Below are 16,152 nucleotides of genomic sequence, written 5' to 3'. Positions count from 1 at the left end.
GAGGGGGCGGCGCTTTACGTCCAACGTACCTCTTGCCAACGAAACTCGTGATATGTACCTACCCAACTAATACTGCGATCACCGTGTAAGTTTCTGCACCGTGTGACGGGTCACCAAGACTGACCTCCCCGGGTCACCCAGACTGACCTTGCCTCGCGGCGTGCTGTCCGGCTGCTGGTCGGGAGCGCCGGTGGCGCCGCCCGGCGGCCGCGCCACCTTCTCCACAGTGATGGCGCCGGCCGGCAGATGGCTCCGCGGTCGGCCGACGCTGGGCAGGTTCAGCCGGCCGGCCGGCGGCGCGCCGGGTGTCGCCGGCCGGTGGCTCAGACCGGGAGCGGGCCGCGCCGCACTGGCGGCGGGCCCGGCCGCCACCCGCAGGTCGCCCAGCAGCGCCAGTGTGTCGGCCGGGTCGGCCACCGGGTCCCGGCCGGGCGCCGGCCGCCACGGGCCGTCGCCGCGCGGAGCCGAGCGCAGCACTATCCGGCCGCCGCGGCCGGCAGCGCGGCCGGCGCGCCCCCTGCCCGGCCTCAGCCGCACCTGCTGTCCGGGCCGCAGGCCAAACCGCTGCAGACCGGTGCCGCGCTTCAGGAACGGCCGCTTGGCGGCTGGTGGGCCGGCCGCGGTCAGGGCCGCCGGCGCCGGCGGCGTCTGCCGCTGCAGCTCCCGCTCCAGGAGGGTGTCGAACTGGACCGGCCGCAGTGGGGTGTCCTCGTGCTCCGCCGGCGCTCCGGGACCCTCTGACTGAAAACAGCCACCACATGCCATCAGGGAACAACTAACAGCTTGCACTGGGTTAGCAGCTAAAAATTGGTAGACCTATAGTAGTAGGCGTTTAAAAGAAGCATTATCATTAAAATATTAAACCGTGCACAACAACGGGTGCAAAATCCACCCCGCTAAGAGCTCAGGGCTCTGATTTACGACAGCCACTACCTGTTGTGTGAGATTCAAGCACTGACCTGCCGTTGAGGGCTCATTGTGTTGGTCTCTGTGGCTGAACGGCTGTTATGTCTGTCAGCCAGTGCAGTGCTGGATGAATTAGTGGCAGGAGAGTTAGCAGGCCTCTGGGATCCTTCGCCAGCCTGCCGTGCCGGAGACCCTCCACCCGAGCCAGGACTGCCTATCAATGCAGCTAGCTCACTCTGAAAAATAGCCAAATCAAATGATGATTTTTATTCAGTTCAGCATTTCAGCACTCATTCTACTCATAATATGAGCCAGACATGATCAAATGCAATAATGACAATGGTGAATTCAAATTTAAGGCATTCTGGCTGAGGTCATTTGCTCATAATGTTAATAGGCAATCAAAGTGGTTTAAAAATATGGACAAGTGCCTACCCAAGTAGCTTAAACTCAATCCTGTAGCTTAAATACTTCTTACAAGAAAGCACATTAATCAGTCAAAGTGGTCAATTTTGTCAGTTCAGTTTTTTAAATCAATTAAATCCATATCAAATTAAAATTAAAGACTGCTAGTAGCTGCATACTACTGCATATTAGGTATGTACCTGCTTTTCTTCAAAAACACGTTGTGTCTCTTCCTGTTGCCTGATAAGTCTAGCTCTCTGCTGTTCCTGCCATACCCGTAGCTGACCCACACGACTGCTTAGCTTAGCAAGCGGAGAGCCCGTATAACTGCTGTCCAAATTAGTGCTTGTATCAGCATCAGCAGACAGGTCAGCCATCGCTTCAACACAAAAAACAAAGTTATGGCAAGCTGTTTTCAGATTAAAAACTCAAAAAACAGAATGGCCAACACATCATTATGCTGATATTAGATAGGTAGGTAGGTAGGTAGGTAGGTTTAAATTTAAGAGTATATTTTATATAGCCTTGGTAGGTAGCCTGATTGTGATCGTCAATAGGGGTACTAGCTAAAAACATCAACAGCTTTTGATATAGGAACCAAAGCATTAAACGATTGCTGATTCCGCACAAGGGCGTATATAAATCATGTGACCAAGGCAGTATCATGTAACCCAATATGCTGTACTAAATAGGCACCTACTTCGCAGAAAATAAGCAGCATAGACAAAAATCTGATAAAAAGTAGATAGTAGACGTGTTTGTTGTTGTTAACAAGGGGTTGTTAACATCTGGATCTGGCACCTTAAATGCCGCCCGGTTCACAAATGCCGCACTTTTCATTTTTCACGCGTAAAATTTCGTTAGAAAAAGGGCTTACTTGAATTTTTACATTGTTTTCCACGCAAGAATCCCAATTTATCGATTTACTTTTAATTAGACCGTATAATTAATTATCAAAGGGAGAATAATCAGAGGAAAAAATACATGACTAGTTTTTTTTTTTGAGCTGTTTCATCTTTGACGCATATGTCGAGGAGTGCGCAATGTTTTGTTTTGGAATCCCAAGGGGCTTTTCATCCAGCTGTCTGTGTAGGTGGTTGATGTAAGTTTAGGGTATTTAACATCATCCAAATATGGCTAACTATTGACATGCTTCGTTACAGATGTTGCACAATGTTGAGGCCGCTCACACACACCATAAAAGCTTCGGTTGCTGCTATTTCAGACATGGTTCCGGCCACCTGACGGTATTCTTGTTAATGATTTCAGTAGGCGGAACTATGGTCATGAGTACCCAAATATAGGAACGTTCCCATTTTTGGGAACGGAGTTCCCAAATATGGGAACGGGCGTTCCCATTTATGAGAACGGAAGGCAATTTTTCGGCCGTTCGCCCACTAAAACTCAAAAGTGCATCACGTCTCAAAAAAGTGCACGCTGATTTAAGTATCTACTAAATCTCCATAAAGTTATCTTTAATCTGACCGTGGAACAAGGAAATTGACCGTGGAATGATATTTTTAATGATTTTTAAAAATGACAGAATGGTGGAAATATGGGTTATACGACATTTAACATGCAATTTTAAGGAAAATGAAGCATTTTTTACATTTTGAGGTCAAGTATAATAATTTTCGCCTGGTTATGAAGTACGTTTGTATAATTGCATGCAGATTGATATCAATCTCGTACATGCAGATTCCGGACCCTTTCAAATCGCCTCAAAATTGGCATGTAGACCAAACAGGACACGCTGATCACGAATCTGAAGTCCGTTCCGCGGCACATATGAAACTTTTCCCGTAATTGACAAATTACAGATCTGCATGCAGATTCCGGACCCTTTCAAATCGCCTCAAAATCGGCATGTAGACCAAACAGGACACGCTGATCACGAATCTGAAATCCGTTCCGCGGCACATATGAAAGTTTTCCCGTAATTGACAAATTACGGATCTGCATGCAGATTCCGGACCCTGTCAAAGCGCCTCAAAATCGGCATGTAGACCAAACAGGACACGCTGATCACAAATCCGAAGTCCGTTCCGCGCACATATGAAACTTTTCCCGTAATTGACGAATTACGGATCTGCATGCAGATTCCGGACCCTTTCAAAACGCCTCAAAATCGGCATGTAGACCAAACAGGGCACGCTGATCACGACTCCAAAGTCCGTCCGTTTCCGATTTTGAGGCGATTTGAAAGGGTCCGGAATCTGCATGCAGATCCGTAATTTGTCAATTACGGGAAAAGTTTCATATGTGCCGCGGAACGGACTTCAGATTCGTGATCAGCGTGTCCTGTTTGGTCTGCATGCCGATTTTGAGGCGATTTGAAAGGGTCCGGAATCTGCATGCAGATCCGTAATTCGTCAATTACGGGAAAGTTTCATATATGCCGCGGAACGGACTTCGTATTCGTGATCAGCGTGTCCTGTTTGGTCTACATGCCGATTTTGAGGCGATTTGAAAGGGTCCGGCATCTGCATGCAGATCCGTAATTCGTCAATTACGGGAAAAGTTTCATATGTGCCGCGGAACGGACTTCAGATTCGTGATCAGCGTGTCCTGTTTGGTCTACATGCCGATTTTGAGGCGTTTTGAAAGGGTCCGGAATCTGCATGCAGATCCGTAATTTGTCAATTACGGGATAAGTTTCAGATGTGCCGCGGAACGGACTTCAGATTCGTGATCAGCGTGTCCTGTTTGGTCTACATGTCGATTTTGAGGCGATTTGAAAGGGTCCGGAATCTGCATGCAGATCCGTAATTTGTCAATTACAGGAAAAGTTTCAGATGTGCCGCGGAACGGACTTCGGATTCGTAATCACCGTGTCCTGTTTGGTCTACATGCCGATTTTGAGGCGATTTGAAAGGGTCCGGAATCTGCATGCAGATCCGTAATTCGTCAATTACGGGAAAAGTTTCATATGTGCCGCGGAACGGACTTCGGATTCGTGATCAGCGTGTCCTGTTTGGTCTACATGCCGATTTTGAGGCGTTTTGAAAGGGTCCGGAATCTGCATGCAGATCCGTAATTTGTCAATTACGGGAAAAGTTTCAGATGTGCCGCGGAACGGACTTCAGATTCGTGATCAACTTGTCCTGTTTGGTCTACATGCTGATTTCGAGGTGATTTGAAAGGGTCCGGAATCTGCATGCAGATCCGTAATTCGTCAATTACGGGAAAAGTTTCATATGTGCCGCGGAACGGACTTCGGAGTCGTGATCAGCGTGTTCTGTTTGGTCTACATGCTGATTTTAAGGCGTTTTGAAAGGGTCCGGAATCTGCATGCAGATCCGTAATTCGTCAATTACGGGAAAAGTTTCATATGTGCCTCGGAACGGACTTCAGATTCGTGATCAGCGTGTCCTGTTTGGTCTACATGCCGATTTTGAGGCGATTTGAAAGGGTCCGGAATCTGCATGCCGATCCGTAATTCGTCAATTACGGGAAAAGTTTCATATGTGCCGCGGAACGGACTTCGGACTCGTGATCAGCGTGTCCTGTTTGGTCTACATGCCGATTTTGAGGCGTTTTGAAAGGGTCCGGAATCTGCATGCAGATCCGTAATTTGTCAATTACGGGAAAAGTTTCAGATGTGCCGCGGAACGGACTTCAGATTCGTGATCAGCGTGTCCTGTTTGGTCTACATGCCGATTTTGAGGCGATTTGAAAGGGTCCGGAATCTGCATGCAGATCCGTAATTCGTCAATTACGGGAAAAGTTTCATATGTGCCGCGGAACGGACTTCAGATTCGTGATCAGCGTGTCCTGTTTGGTCTACATGCCGATTTTGAGGCGTTTTGAAAGGGTCCGGAATCTGCATGCAGATCCGTAATTTGTCAATTACGGGAAAAGTTTCAGATGTGCCGCGGAACGGACTTCAGATTCGTGATCAGCGTGTCCTGTTTGGTCTACATGCCGATTTTGAGGCGATTTGAAAGGGTCCGGAATCTGCATGCAGATCCGTAATTCGTCAATTACGGGAAAAGTTTCATATGTGCCGCGGAACGGACTTCAGATTCGTGATCAGCGTGTCCTGTTTGGTCTACATGCCAATTTTGAGGCGATTTGAAAGGGTCCGGAATCTGCATGTACGAGATTGATATCAATCTGCATGCAATTATACAAACGTTTATGAAGTTTCATTCTAGCGACACCAGATGCTGACATATGCAAGCGAACACGCGGACAGTCCCGAGGTAATATTGTTGACTTTTGGTGTCGGGGCGATCGACCGCGTGGAACGTCAGTGATTTTACCGAACTACTGTTGTAAACTCAGTTTCAGTGGTTTAAAATCATTCAGCTGTATTTCATCAGCCCTGAAAGACATATTTTATTTGGATGCTAGCTGTTGAGCGTTGTTTTATAAGCAGCGTCATGAGCGTGGTTTTTGTCTTCGGCGTTTCTAAGCATGATCGTTTGGGGGGATTTTCTCTGATATAGGTCGCTCTGTGTGGCTTATTTATAATTTTTATGCTGATTTCGATCATTCCTCGTGCCCATCCTACCAGGCCTTTTGCCACTTACACTCATTAAGAAAGGAAAAAACTAGATTTTCATTGGGACTAGGTGTTTTGAGGGTGTAACATATTCAGCGTTCCCATTTTTGGATACTTCTTGTGCTCGTCAACTCTCGGTGATTAGCAGACAGGTGCTTGACATGTCTCCACCCTCGGCGCGGACGGTGGATATAGGTATGGAAGACCTTGTTGAACATCGCTGAGCGTTGTGGATTACGTAATCCTGCAGAGGGGGGCGTGCCCGCTGCGAGATCGACGGGAATAAAAGCGCAGAAGACCGGGCGAAACATGCAACGGTCTTGCCGGAAAGGTCATCTGATGATTGTTGCGTTAACAATAATTTGCGGCGTTGGACGTGATGCTTGTTAATGAAAAGAGCCCCTGAAAGGCGTCGGTGAAATCGTTCCCAATTTTGGGTACGCCGTTCCCATAATAAGGAACGCTTGCAGCGCCAGTGTACGAGAGCGTTCCCAAATTTGGGCTCGCGGCCCGGGTGATGGACTGCTTTAGAAATAGGGGAACGATTTGAAACTACGATGGGCCTTACAATATCAAACTCTTTCCCAACAATATTGAGACAACTATCAGGCGGTTCACGATCGTTTTCTATTTTTTGGACGTCATTTAACGGTTCTTTTTCTTGTTTTAAATAATGCCTACATGGCGTTCCCATATTTGGGTTTATCGTTCCCAAACATGGGAACGAAAATGCGTTCCCGAAAATGGGTACGCTTGACCATAGTTCCGCCTACTGATTTAGTTTGAGTTTGAGTTATATATTTAACTGCTTTGTTATGTTTCAGTGCCAGAGATTGTTAACAAAATTTCATAGTTATCAGTACAACAAATTAACAGTCCTGGTTTGCACTCACCACTTTGCAAATGGCTGAGACAGAGGTATTAAATCAGCCACAAGGAGCTGCATTGCAATTAGACCAAGGGGGTGCCGCCCAAGCAGCTGCCCCGGAAGATGCAGGACTCACCTCTGAGGAACAGATGGAGGAGGAGAAGTTTGCTATTCTCAGCAATAAGGTAAGGTTCTCATTTTGCTGTGCAGGACTTTGAACCCTAACAATGTTGATAAGAACCTGTTAGTTCTGGAGCTCTGTGCACATGTGTTTTGTTGTGAGTATGCGATAGTGTAGTGCATATTTTATGCAGAGCAGTGTAGGTCATAGTATGATAGATAGGTACCTTTCTAGCTGAACTACACTGTGCTTGTTCAACACCAAAGGTGATGCTAGCAGTCTAAGGGACTGTATGGTGTTTGAGCAAGTTTGTTAGCAGGCTTTCAGTTTTTTCATATATTAATTTTTCTGCCGGCATTTCTTAGTCACTTATTGATCAGTCACATGCAGTGACATGCACCATGTTCGTTTCACCAATAAGCAGACAAGAAATGCCATCAAGCTGTGAGTATCCTGAAATACAAGTAGGTATACAGTGGCCAGGAGATAAAATGGCACAGTTTTGTCATTCTAAGAATAGATGTTAAAGTGTATATGTACCATGTGCAAAGTGTTTATATGTTCAAGTTCATTTAAGTGCCTATTACTGGGAATTATTTGACACAACAGGATTTTTTTCTTATATGATCTATACCTGATTGTTGAGCCACTCACATGCTTTGTCCTTTGAGTGGACAGTCAGTCAGCAGTTTGCGTCTGTCTGTTAGTCAGCAGCAGTCACCTCTGTCCGTCCTCGAGGCTCAGAGTGGGTCAGCTGTGACGCCGGCGGCGGCTCCGTTTCAGACGGTGCTGGTCAGTCCCAGCACGGAGCAGTTTGACCTGCTGCGCTCCCGGCTGGCGGCCCGCGTCGAGGAGGGACAGGGAGAGACCATCTACGAGGTCGGCGTGGCAGAAGGTGGGTCGGTGTGGCTGAAGGTGGGTCGGTGTGGTGGGTCGGTGTGGTAGAAGGTGGGTCGGCGTGGCAGAAGGTGGGTCGGGGTGGCAGAAGGTGGGTCGGTGTGGTGGGTCGGTGTGGTAGAAGGTGGGTCGGCGTGGCAGAAGGTGGGTCGGGGTGGCAGAAGGTGGGTCGGTGACCGGTGTGGCAGAAGGTGGGTCGGCGTGGCAGAAGGTGGGTCGGTGACCGGTGTGGCAGAAGGTGGGTCGGTGTGGCTGAAGGTGGGTCGGTGTGGTGGGTCGGTGTGGCAGAAGGTGGGTCGGTGTGGCAGAAGGTGGGTCGGGGTGGCAGAAGGTGGGTCGGGGTGGCAGAAGGTGGGTCGGCGTGGCAGAAGGTGGGTCGGCGTGGCAGAAGGTGGGTCGGCGTGGCAGAAGGTGGGTCGGCGTGGCAGAAGGTGGGTCGGTGTGGCAGAAGGTGGGTCGGCGTGGCAGAAGGTGGGTCGGTGTGGCAGAAGGTGGGTCGGTGTGGTGGGTCGGCGTGGCAGAAGGTGGGTCGGCGTGGCAGAAGGTGGGTCGGGGTGGCAGAAGGTGGGTCGGTGTGGTGGGTCGGCGTGGCAGAAGGTGGGTCGGTGTGGTGGGTCGGCGTGGCAGAAGGTGGGTCGGTGTGGCAGAAGGTGGGTCGGCGTGGCAGAAGGTGGGTCGGTGACCGGTGTGGCAGAAGGTGGGTCGGTGTGGCTGAAGGTGGGTCGGTGTGGTGGGTCGGTGTGGCAGAAGGTGGGTCGGTGTGGCAGAAGGTGGGTCGTGGTGGCAGAATGTGGGTCGGCGTGGCAGAAGGTGGGTCGGTGTGGCAGAAGGTGGGTCGGCGTGGCAGAAGGTGGGTCGGCGTGGCAGAAGGTGGGTCGGTGTGGCAGAAGGTGGGTCGGCGTGGCAGAAGGTGGGTCGGTGTGGCAGAAGGTGGGTCGGCGTGGCAGAAGGTGGGTCGGTGTGGCAGAAGGTGGGTCGGTGTGGTGGGTCGGTGTGGCAGAAGGTGGGTCGGTGTGGCAGAAGGTGGGTCGGCGTGGCAGAAGGTGGGTCGGTGTGGCAGAAGGTGGGTCGGTGTGGTGGGTCGGCGTGGCAGAAGGTGGGTCGGCGTGGCAGAAGGTGGGTCGGTGTGGCAGAAGGTGGGTCGGTGTGGCAGAAGGTGGGTCGGTGTGGTGGGTCGGCGTGGCAGAAGGTGGGTCGGGGTGGCAGAAGGTGGGTCGGTGACCGGTGTGGCAGAAGGTGGGTCGGTGTGGCAGAAGGTGGGTCGGTGTGGTGGGTCGGTGTGGCAGAAGGTGGGTCGGTGACCGGTGTGGCAGAAGGTGGGTCGGTGTGGCAGAAGGTGGGTCGGCGTGGCAGAAGGTGGGTCGGTGTGGCAGAAGGTGGGTCGGGGTGGCAGAAGGTGGGTCGGTGACCGGTGTGGCAGAAGGTGGGTCGGTGTGGCAGAAGGTGGGTCGGTGACCGGTGTGGCAGAAGGTGGGTCGGTGTGGCAGAAGGTGGGTCGGCGTGGCAGAAGGTGGGTCGGTGTGGCAGAAGGTGGGTCGGCGTGGCAGAAGGTGGGTCGGTGTGGCAGAAGGTGGGTCGGTGTGGTGGGTCGGCGTGGCAGAAGGTGGGTCGGGGTGGCAGAAGGTGGGTCGACGTGGCAGAAGGTGGGTCGGGGTGGCAGAAGGTGGGTCGGTGTGGTGGGTCGGCGTGGCAGAAGGTGGGTCGGTGTGGTGGGTCGGCGTGGCAGAAGGTGGGTCGGTGTGGCAGAAGGTGGGTCGGCGTGGCAGAAGGTGGGTCGGTGTGGTGGGTCGGTGTGGTGGGTCGGTGTGGCAGAAGGTGGGTCGGCGTGGCAGAAGGTGGGTCGGCGTGGCAGAAGGTGGGTCGGTGTGGTGGGTCGGCGTGGCAGAAGGTGGGTCGGTGTGGTGGGTCGGCGTGGCAGAAGGTGGGTCGGCGTGGCAGAAGGTGGGTCGGTGTGGCAGAAGGTGGGTCGGCGTGGCAGAAGGTGGGTCGGCGTGGCAGAAGGTGGGTCGGTGTGGTGGGTCGGCGTGGCAGAAGGTGGGTCGGTGTGGTGGGTCGGCGTGGCAGAAGGTGGGTCGGCGTGGCTGAAGGTGGGTCGGCGTGGCAGAAGGTGGGTCGGCGGCGGGCTGCTCGGCACCAGGGGCACCGGGGGTCGGCAGCGCGGCACCGGAGGGCGCCCGGCGCGGCACCGGGCAGCCGCCGCCAGTGGCTGCTTGCTCACCTGCCGCCTACATCGGGCAGCTTGGATGGTCGCGATGTCGGTCATGATCTAGCGATTGTTTTTGAAGAGAGACTGATATTTTTATCGGCGACGCGAGACGAATTGATGACAAAATGGCGATTCAAAGTCTGGATGATTGCAATCCTGATGGAATGAATGTGTACAGGCAGTAGCTCAACTATTTTTTCTCGTTAATTTTGAACCGATATTCTTCAAAACATTACTTTTCTTCAGTGTTGTTATGAAATGGCAGCAACGCCCGCTCTAGCCTTTAGATTACCTGCGGATACTTCAATAGGTGGAAAACCAAGCGTTTCGTCTCGACTCCTTCTGTCAGTCCGCTCTAGCGGTCCCGGTGAACTGCGAGTCCAGAGTGTATCTGTATATAACTACCAGTCCCACCTCGCTCCGGCGAGTCGGACGCGGGGGGGGGGGGCTGATCAGTGGGACGGCTGTGATATCACCGGTCAGATATCACTGCACAGTACCCGTGTTAGATGGTGGGACGGCTGTGTTCCCCGGTCAGATATTACTGCACATTACCCGTGTTAGATAGTGGGACGGCTGTGTTCCCCGGTCAGATATCACTGCACAGTACCCGTGTTAGATAGTGGGACGGCTGTGTTCCCTGGTCAGATATCACTGCACAGTACCCGTGTTAGATAGTGGGACGGCTGTGTTCCCCGGTCAGATATCACTGCACAGTACCCGTGTTAGATGGTGGGACGGCTGTGATATCACCGGTCAGATATCACTGCCCATTACCCGTGTTAGATGGTGGGACGGCTGTGTTCCCGGTCAGACGTCAGAGTGTTCGCCGGTCACGCGGGTAATGCGCAGTCGGAGCGCGGTGGGACGGGTCTGCCTGCCGGCGGTGGTGCGCCGACCAGCCGACACCGTGCTCAGTGCCGGCACCTCTCGGCGCCGTGTCGGCTGTACAGCTATCGGGCCGCGCGGTCCGCCCGGCTATCTCAGCGGACCGATGAACGCAGCTGTGTGACGGTGCAGCGGTGCAGCGTCCCGGCCGAGCGGGCGGCAGAGCGGGTCGAGTCCGGCGGGCACGGACAGCGGAGTCCGGGCCGAGTCCGGCGGGCACGGACAGCGGCAGAGCGGGTCGAGTCCGGCGGGCACGGACAGCGGCAGAGCGGGCCGAGTCCGGCGGGCACGGACAGCGGCAGAGCGGGTCGAGTCCGGCGGGCACGGACAGCGGCAGAGCGGGCCGAGTCCGGCGGGCACGGACAGCGGAGTCCGGGCCGAGTCCGGCGGGCACGGACAGCGGCAGAGCGGGCCGAGTCCGGCGGGGCTGGGCGCGGACTGCCGAGTCCGGCGGGGCTGGGAGGACTAGGTTCATTGCTTGGTATGTATCTATTCTTCTCTTGACAACACTGATGATAACTCGACTACGTCATCGGTTAATAAGGAATCGTAACACCAGGATGCGCGTAGCTCCACACCTAGGATTCGACTAATCATCGTCAAAAAATATCCGCATAGTTTGGCGGCAATAGACAAAGGTTTGTGTTTTCCCTCGAAGCAAACCTTTGACTTTTGTCCCCACACTCGGTGTAAAATTTGCATGATGAACTCAATTGGAAATGTAGACTGTAGAGCATCGTGCTTGTCTCTGATAACCTAATGCCTACAGATTGTGGATTGACAGTGTCCTGGGTCGTCGGGTAGGTATCCCTCGTTCATATGGCACAGTAAAGGCAATGTTTGCGATAAAACAATTAACAAAGAGCGACACTTGTTTTCACAACTGGGGCCTGTGCTTTAGGATGTGCATTGGGTACGTAAGATGCCAATAACACGTAAAATGATGTTGTCGTGTCATTATCATTTATCATGGCACTGGTCTACTCGTAAAATAGCACTTAGCAGCGTGATAAAACGATCCGCGGCGGTAAGAAGTGGATTCGATTTTGTGCTATATAAATCAAGCATTGTGATAATAACGATGATTATGAATAAGTCAAATTATCGTGATAAGAAATGTGTGACAAATGAACCCATTGATCGGTCCAATATTTGGCTGTCAACGCGCCCCCTTTTCCTCATGTGACGCTGCCACCGCCCGCTGTGCGGTGTCCGGCAGAGCCACCGGTGGCGGCGGCGCGCAATAACAGTTTGTGCTGTGTCCGGCAGGTGGCGGCGAGGCGGGCCTGCCGCCGGACGAGTATGCCGCCTCGGTGGCCACCCTGCAGAGTTTGGCGGCCACTCTGGACGCCGACTGTGTGCTGCTCAGGGAGAAAAAGGCGAGTAACGACTCACGGGCACACTGTGCATCCCCGGCCCCACTGCGAGTGACGGCTCACGGGCACACTGTGCACCCCCGGCCCCACTGTCAGTAACGACTCAATGAACGTCTGAACGGCCCCGGCCCCACTGCGAGTAACCGCTCACGGCCCTGAACGGCCCCGGCCCCACTGCGAGTGACGGCTCACGGGCCCTGAACGGCCCCGGCCCCACTGCGAGCGACGGCTCACGGGCCCTGAACGGCCCCACTGCGAGTAACCGCTCACGGCCCTGAACGGCCCGGCCCCACTGCGCGGCTGCTCCGCGGTACCCGAGGGAATAGCTCCCACTACAGGTTATCACAGCACTTCGGAAATCATAACACAAAGATATGTGACGGCCCGTGTCTAGTCTATTGGCTGAGCGCCTACTTTGCATATTGTTACCCCGCTGTGCTGTGCTTCACAGTGAGGTCACAGGTCACTGCTGACCTACGACCTCACTGCTGACCTGGGCAGTGTGAACTGACCTCACTGCTGAGCTGTGCAGTGTGAACTGACCTCGCTGCTGAGCTGTGCAGTGTGACCTGACCTCGCTGCTGACCGGTGCTGTGTGAACTGACCTCGCTGCTGACCTGTGCAGTGTGAACTGACCTGCCTGCTGACGTGGGCAGTGTGAACTGACCTGACCTGCCGCTGGCCGCCAGGTGGAAGAGGGCGTCACCGGACAGTACCTGATTAGGAAGCGGGCCGACGAGCAGGATTTTATGGAGGTCAGGTACGTCACACGCCGTCTGAATCGGCAGTCACTGGGTGACCAGGTCGGATATTGAATCAGCCATCAGGTGTTGAACGGCGGCCGCTCGCTGGTGTGTATCGTGTGATCGGCATCCAGTTGGTGTGACGCCCGCCCTGTGATCTGTATCCAGTCGGTGTGACGGCCGCCGCCAGTAGATATCCTCAGCCGGCGCTGCCCGCCGCGTGTCTCCTTTATTGAGCGTCCCACCGGTGTCGAGGCGGCTCCGGGCCTCCCCCCGCCCCTCTCCCGCCCCGGGTGCCCCCGCGCCGAGATCTGGTTACACGGCGACTGAAATGGGCGGCGCCGGAGACTGCGGGGGGGGGGGGCTCCGTCGGACGGCCCTGCCCGCTATCATCGTCACCGAGCAGTCCCGTCGGATGGGTCCCCGAGCAGTCCCGTCGGATGGGTCCCCGAGCAGTCCGTCTTCCCTTCGTGTATGGCCAGCACCGTGTACTGACGCGGTATGATAGCTCAGACTGCGCGGGCGCAGCGGCTCGGGAGGGGGACGTGTGGCGGCTCCCTCCCTCTGTCTGTCTGTCTGTCCGTCTGTCTGTCTGTCTGTCCCGGCTCCGCGCGGCCTCTGGCCGTCCGCCCCCGCTGACCCGTGTCTCTGTGTGTGTCTGTGTGTGTCTCTGTGTCTCTGTGCGCCGGCAGGGTGCGGTCCGTCCGTCCCCGCAGACCCGTGTCTCTGTGTCTCTGTGCGCCGGCAGGGTGCGGTCCGTCCGTCCCCGCTGACCCGTGTCTGTGTGTCTCTGTGCGCCGGCAGGGTGCGGTCCGTCCGTCCCCGCTGACGCGTGTGTCTCTGTGCGCCGGCAGGGTGGCCGTGGTGGGGAACGTGGACGCCGGCAAGTCGACTCTGCTCGGCGTGCTCACCCACGGCGAGCTGGACAACGGACGCGGCCTGGCCCGGCAGCGGCTCTTCCGGCACAAACACGAGATGGAGTCGGGACGCACATCCAGCGTCGGCAACGACATCCTGGGTGCGTGCCGCGGGCAGCCGGCAGCGGGCTCCTCACACGGACCCCGCCGGCCACCGGCCCGGCCGCCGCCCTGAGTACTGTGTAGCCGTGCCCACGCGCGGTGTGACGCGTGTTACGACGCCGTTACGGTCGGATTTCAGTGCTGTTACGCTGTTATTACGCTGCTGTTCCGACACTGTTACGCTGTTCGTGCCGTTCTGTCACGCTGTTGTCACGCTGCTGTTACGCTGTTGTTACTATGGTGCCGCTGTGGCGCGTGTTTCAGGGTTCGACAGTCAGGGCCGCGTGGTGAACCGTCCTGAGCACGGCTCTCTGGACTGGGTGCGCATCTGCCGACAATCGTCCAAGGTCATCACCTTCATTGACCTGGCCGGACACGAAAAGTACCTGAAAACCACCGTCTTCGGTGAGTGGGCCCGTGAGCAGGGAGCCGGCAGGGAGGGGAGGAGTAGCACATGTGCGCGGTACACGGCTCTCTCAGCCTAGCTGCAGCCGAGATGATGGTAGATTCCCAGTGGCCCGGGTCGCCCACTCCCCCGCAGAGGCCGCTGCCCGGGCCGTGTCTCCCCCGCAGAGGCCGCTGGCCGCTGCCCGGGCCCTGTCTTCCCCGCAGAGGCCGCTGGCCGCTGCCCGGACCGTATCTCCCCCGCAGTGGCCGCGGCCCGGGTCCGGTCGTCGGCTGCGCCGCCGGGGCAGTGTCTGCCGGCCGGCCGGCTGATCAAACACGGAACTGGGCCGTGTTGAGGACGGAGAGTCCGGAGCGGGCCGACCGGTGGGGTGGTCCACCGCTCACTTCGAGCCGACTCCGGCTGGCAGCCGGCTCCCGCTGATTGAGCCGTTCCCTCACAACCGACAATACATTCTTAATGGGGCTTAGGTCGGGGAAGCTGCCGGGCCACTGGTTTTTGTCCTAAAACTCATAGCAAGTGTTTCGCGAACCATTTAGACAGCGTTTTACGTTGTCCTGACGCTTCTCCATGTGTTGCCGCGACATTGAACCGCCGAGTGTTCATTCCGTGACGTCGCCTGTCCTGCCCCGGGGCTCGGCCGCTGCCATCAATGAGTCTCAGCAGATTTATGGCTAGGTCGTTCAATAAGTAAGGTGAAATGTGCAATAGCTCATTAACCTTAACAAGTTAAACAAAATAAAATATGTCATCTGAATCTACAAAAAAATTGCTACACAACGTATCCAACCGTTTTAAGGAGTTTAAAAATTGTCCGAACACGATCAATATGAAAACATTGATGCAGCACCGTTCCGTTTGGGAAGTGCCTGTTTGTCAGGTGCGCCTCAAATTCATCTCAAAACCGGCGTCGGCAGCAAATTGTACCCTGATGACGCCATATGGCCATTGACAATACTTAGTGGTGGACAGTGGGTAGTGATACGGCAGTGTAAGAGACAAAATTCTACGGCAGGCAGACCTATGCTTGCAGGACCCTCTGGATCAGCTGGCACAATCCGTGAAGTCGCGAGGTGATGATGGAGACCCAAAGCATTCGCGTGACTGACTTCATTTACGGAGTGAAGTGTTATGTCGAATCAGCTACAGGCGTCATCAGATACCTACGCTAAATATTTTCAAGGTCTGCCTGAGATGGATACATACATATGTCGTAGGCATCGGGTGAAATCCGGCATGTCATGAAATGCCTAGGCATTACATGGAATGCCGGCAAAAACTGAAATCTTCGTAGAAATAGGCGCGTTACAGCGAATGCCTGAAAATTTTAGGCATTTCATGAAATGCCAGGCGGAGGCCAGGCACGCCCTGAAATATGGTCAAAATTAACTGAGTGCACTCGTTGCCTAGGCATTACATGGATTGCCTAAAAGACGACCGGAACTCTCTGTAACAAAAATTTTCGTACGCGGACGGTTGTGTGCATATACACGCCGGCGGGCGGGAGGGGGAGGGACGTTATCGTATTGGTGTAAAATGGGCTAACACTACGAGATATTTCACGGATCGTCTCGTCTGCAGCGTACCTACTTTATTGTTAGCTAGTACACAAATATTACACTGTGCAGTTATCGGGTTTCTCTGAAGTGTGGGGTCTGCTGTGTTGGTCCATAGGCAGTGAAAAACAAAATATCGTCTGGAAACTCTCCTATAGAGACCGCATTTACAAACAAAGGGTTCCAGAACTGTTTTATTATTTGTTGACACATGGGAGCGCCGCGTGGCACCGACTCGTACACATCATTCCAGC

At 54.4% G+C, this 16,152-nt stretch overlaps 1 protein-coding gene and 1 long non-coding RNA gene across 9 annotated transcripts in view; one reads left to right on the top strand and one right to left on the bottom strand.

The window, feature by feature from the left end:
- Positions 1 to 583: 583 nt before the first annotated feature.
- LOC122388292 lies at positions 584 to 2,064 on the bottom strand. The gene is made up of 4 exons (XR_006257770.1): positions 2,012 to 2,064; positions 1,512 to 1,690; positions 960 to 1,142; positions 584 to 741 (listed from the first exon to the last, which is right to left on the bottom strand). It is a non-coding gene; the product is annotated as an uncharacterized LOC122388292 (long non-coding RNA).
- Positions 2,065 to 2,320: 256 nt separating this feature from the next.
- Positions 2,321 to 16,152, top strand: part of LOC122388275 (GTP-binding protein 1-like) — a 44,701-nt gene continuing 30,869 nt past the window's right edge. Inside the window, exons 1-7 of one of the 8 annotated variants that reach the window (XM_043379200.1) lie at positions 2,321 to 2,413; positions 6,643 to 6,871; positions 7,591 to 7,702; positions 12,068 to 12,177; positions 12,864 to 12,934; positions 13,772 to 13,935; positions 14,201 to 14,341. In XM_043379200.1, coding sequence (XP_043235135.1) covers positions 6,722 to 6,871; positions 7,591 to 7,702; positions 12,068 to 12,177; positions 12,864 to 12,934; positions 13,772 to 13,935; positions 14,201 to 14,341 — 748 coding nt within the window. In that variant the 5' untranslated portion in view covers positions 2,321 to 2,413; positions 6,643 to 6,721. Of the gene's footprint in view, positions 2,414 to 5,469; positions 5,586 to 6,642; positions 6,872 to 7,590; positions 7,703 to 12,067; positions 12,178 to 12,863; positions 12,935 to 13,771; positions 13,936 to 14,200; positions 14,342 to 16,152 lie in introns of those variants that run through there. The other 7 variants (XM_043379202.1, XM_043379205.1, XM_043379208.1 and 4 more) reach the window with 7 other exon arrangements.

This window comes from Amphibalanus amphitrite, unplaced genomic scaffold, assembly GCF_019059575.1.
Source record: "Amphibalanus amphitrite isolate SeventyFive unplaced genomic scaffold, NRLGWU_Aamphi_draft 000316F_arrow, whole genome shotgun sequence".
NCBI lineage: Eukaryota > Metazoa > Arthropoda > Thecostraca > Balanomorpha > Balanidae > Amphibalanus > Amphibalanus amphitrite.
The sequence above is the reverse complement of the archived record's forward strand: the minus strand, read 5'-3'. Positions and strand labels throughout refer to the sequence as shown.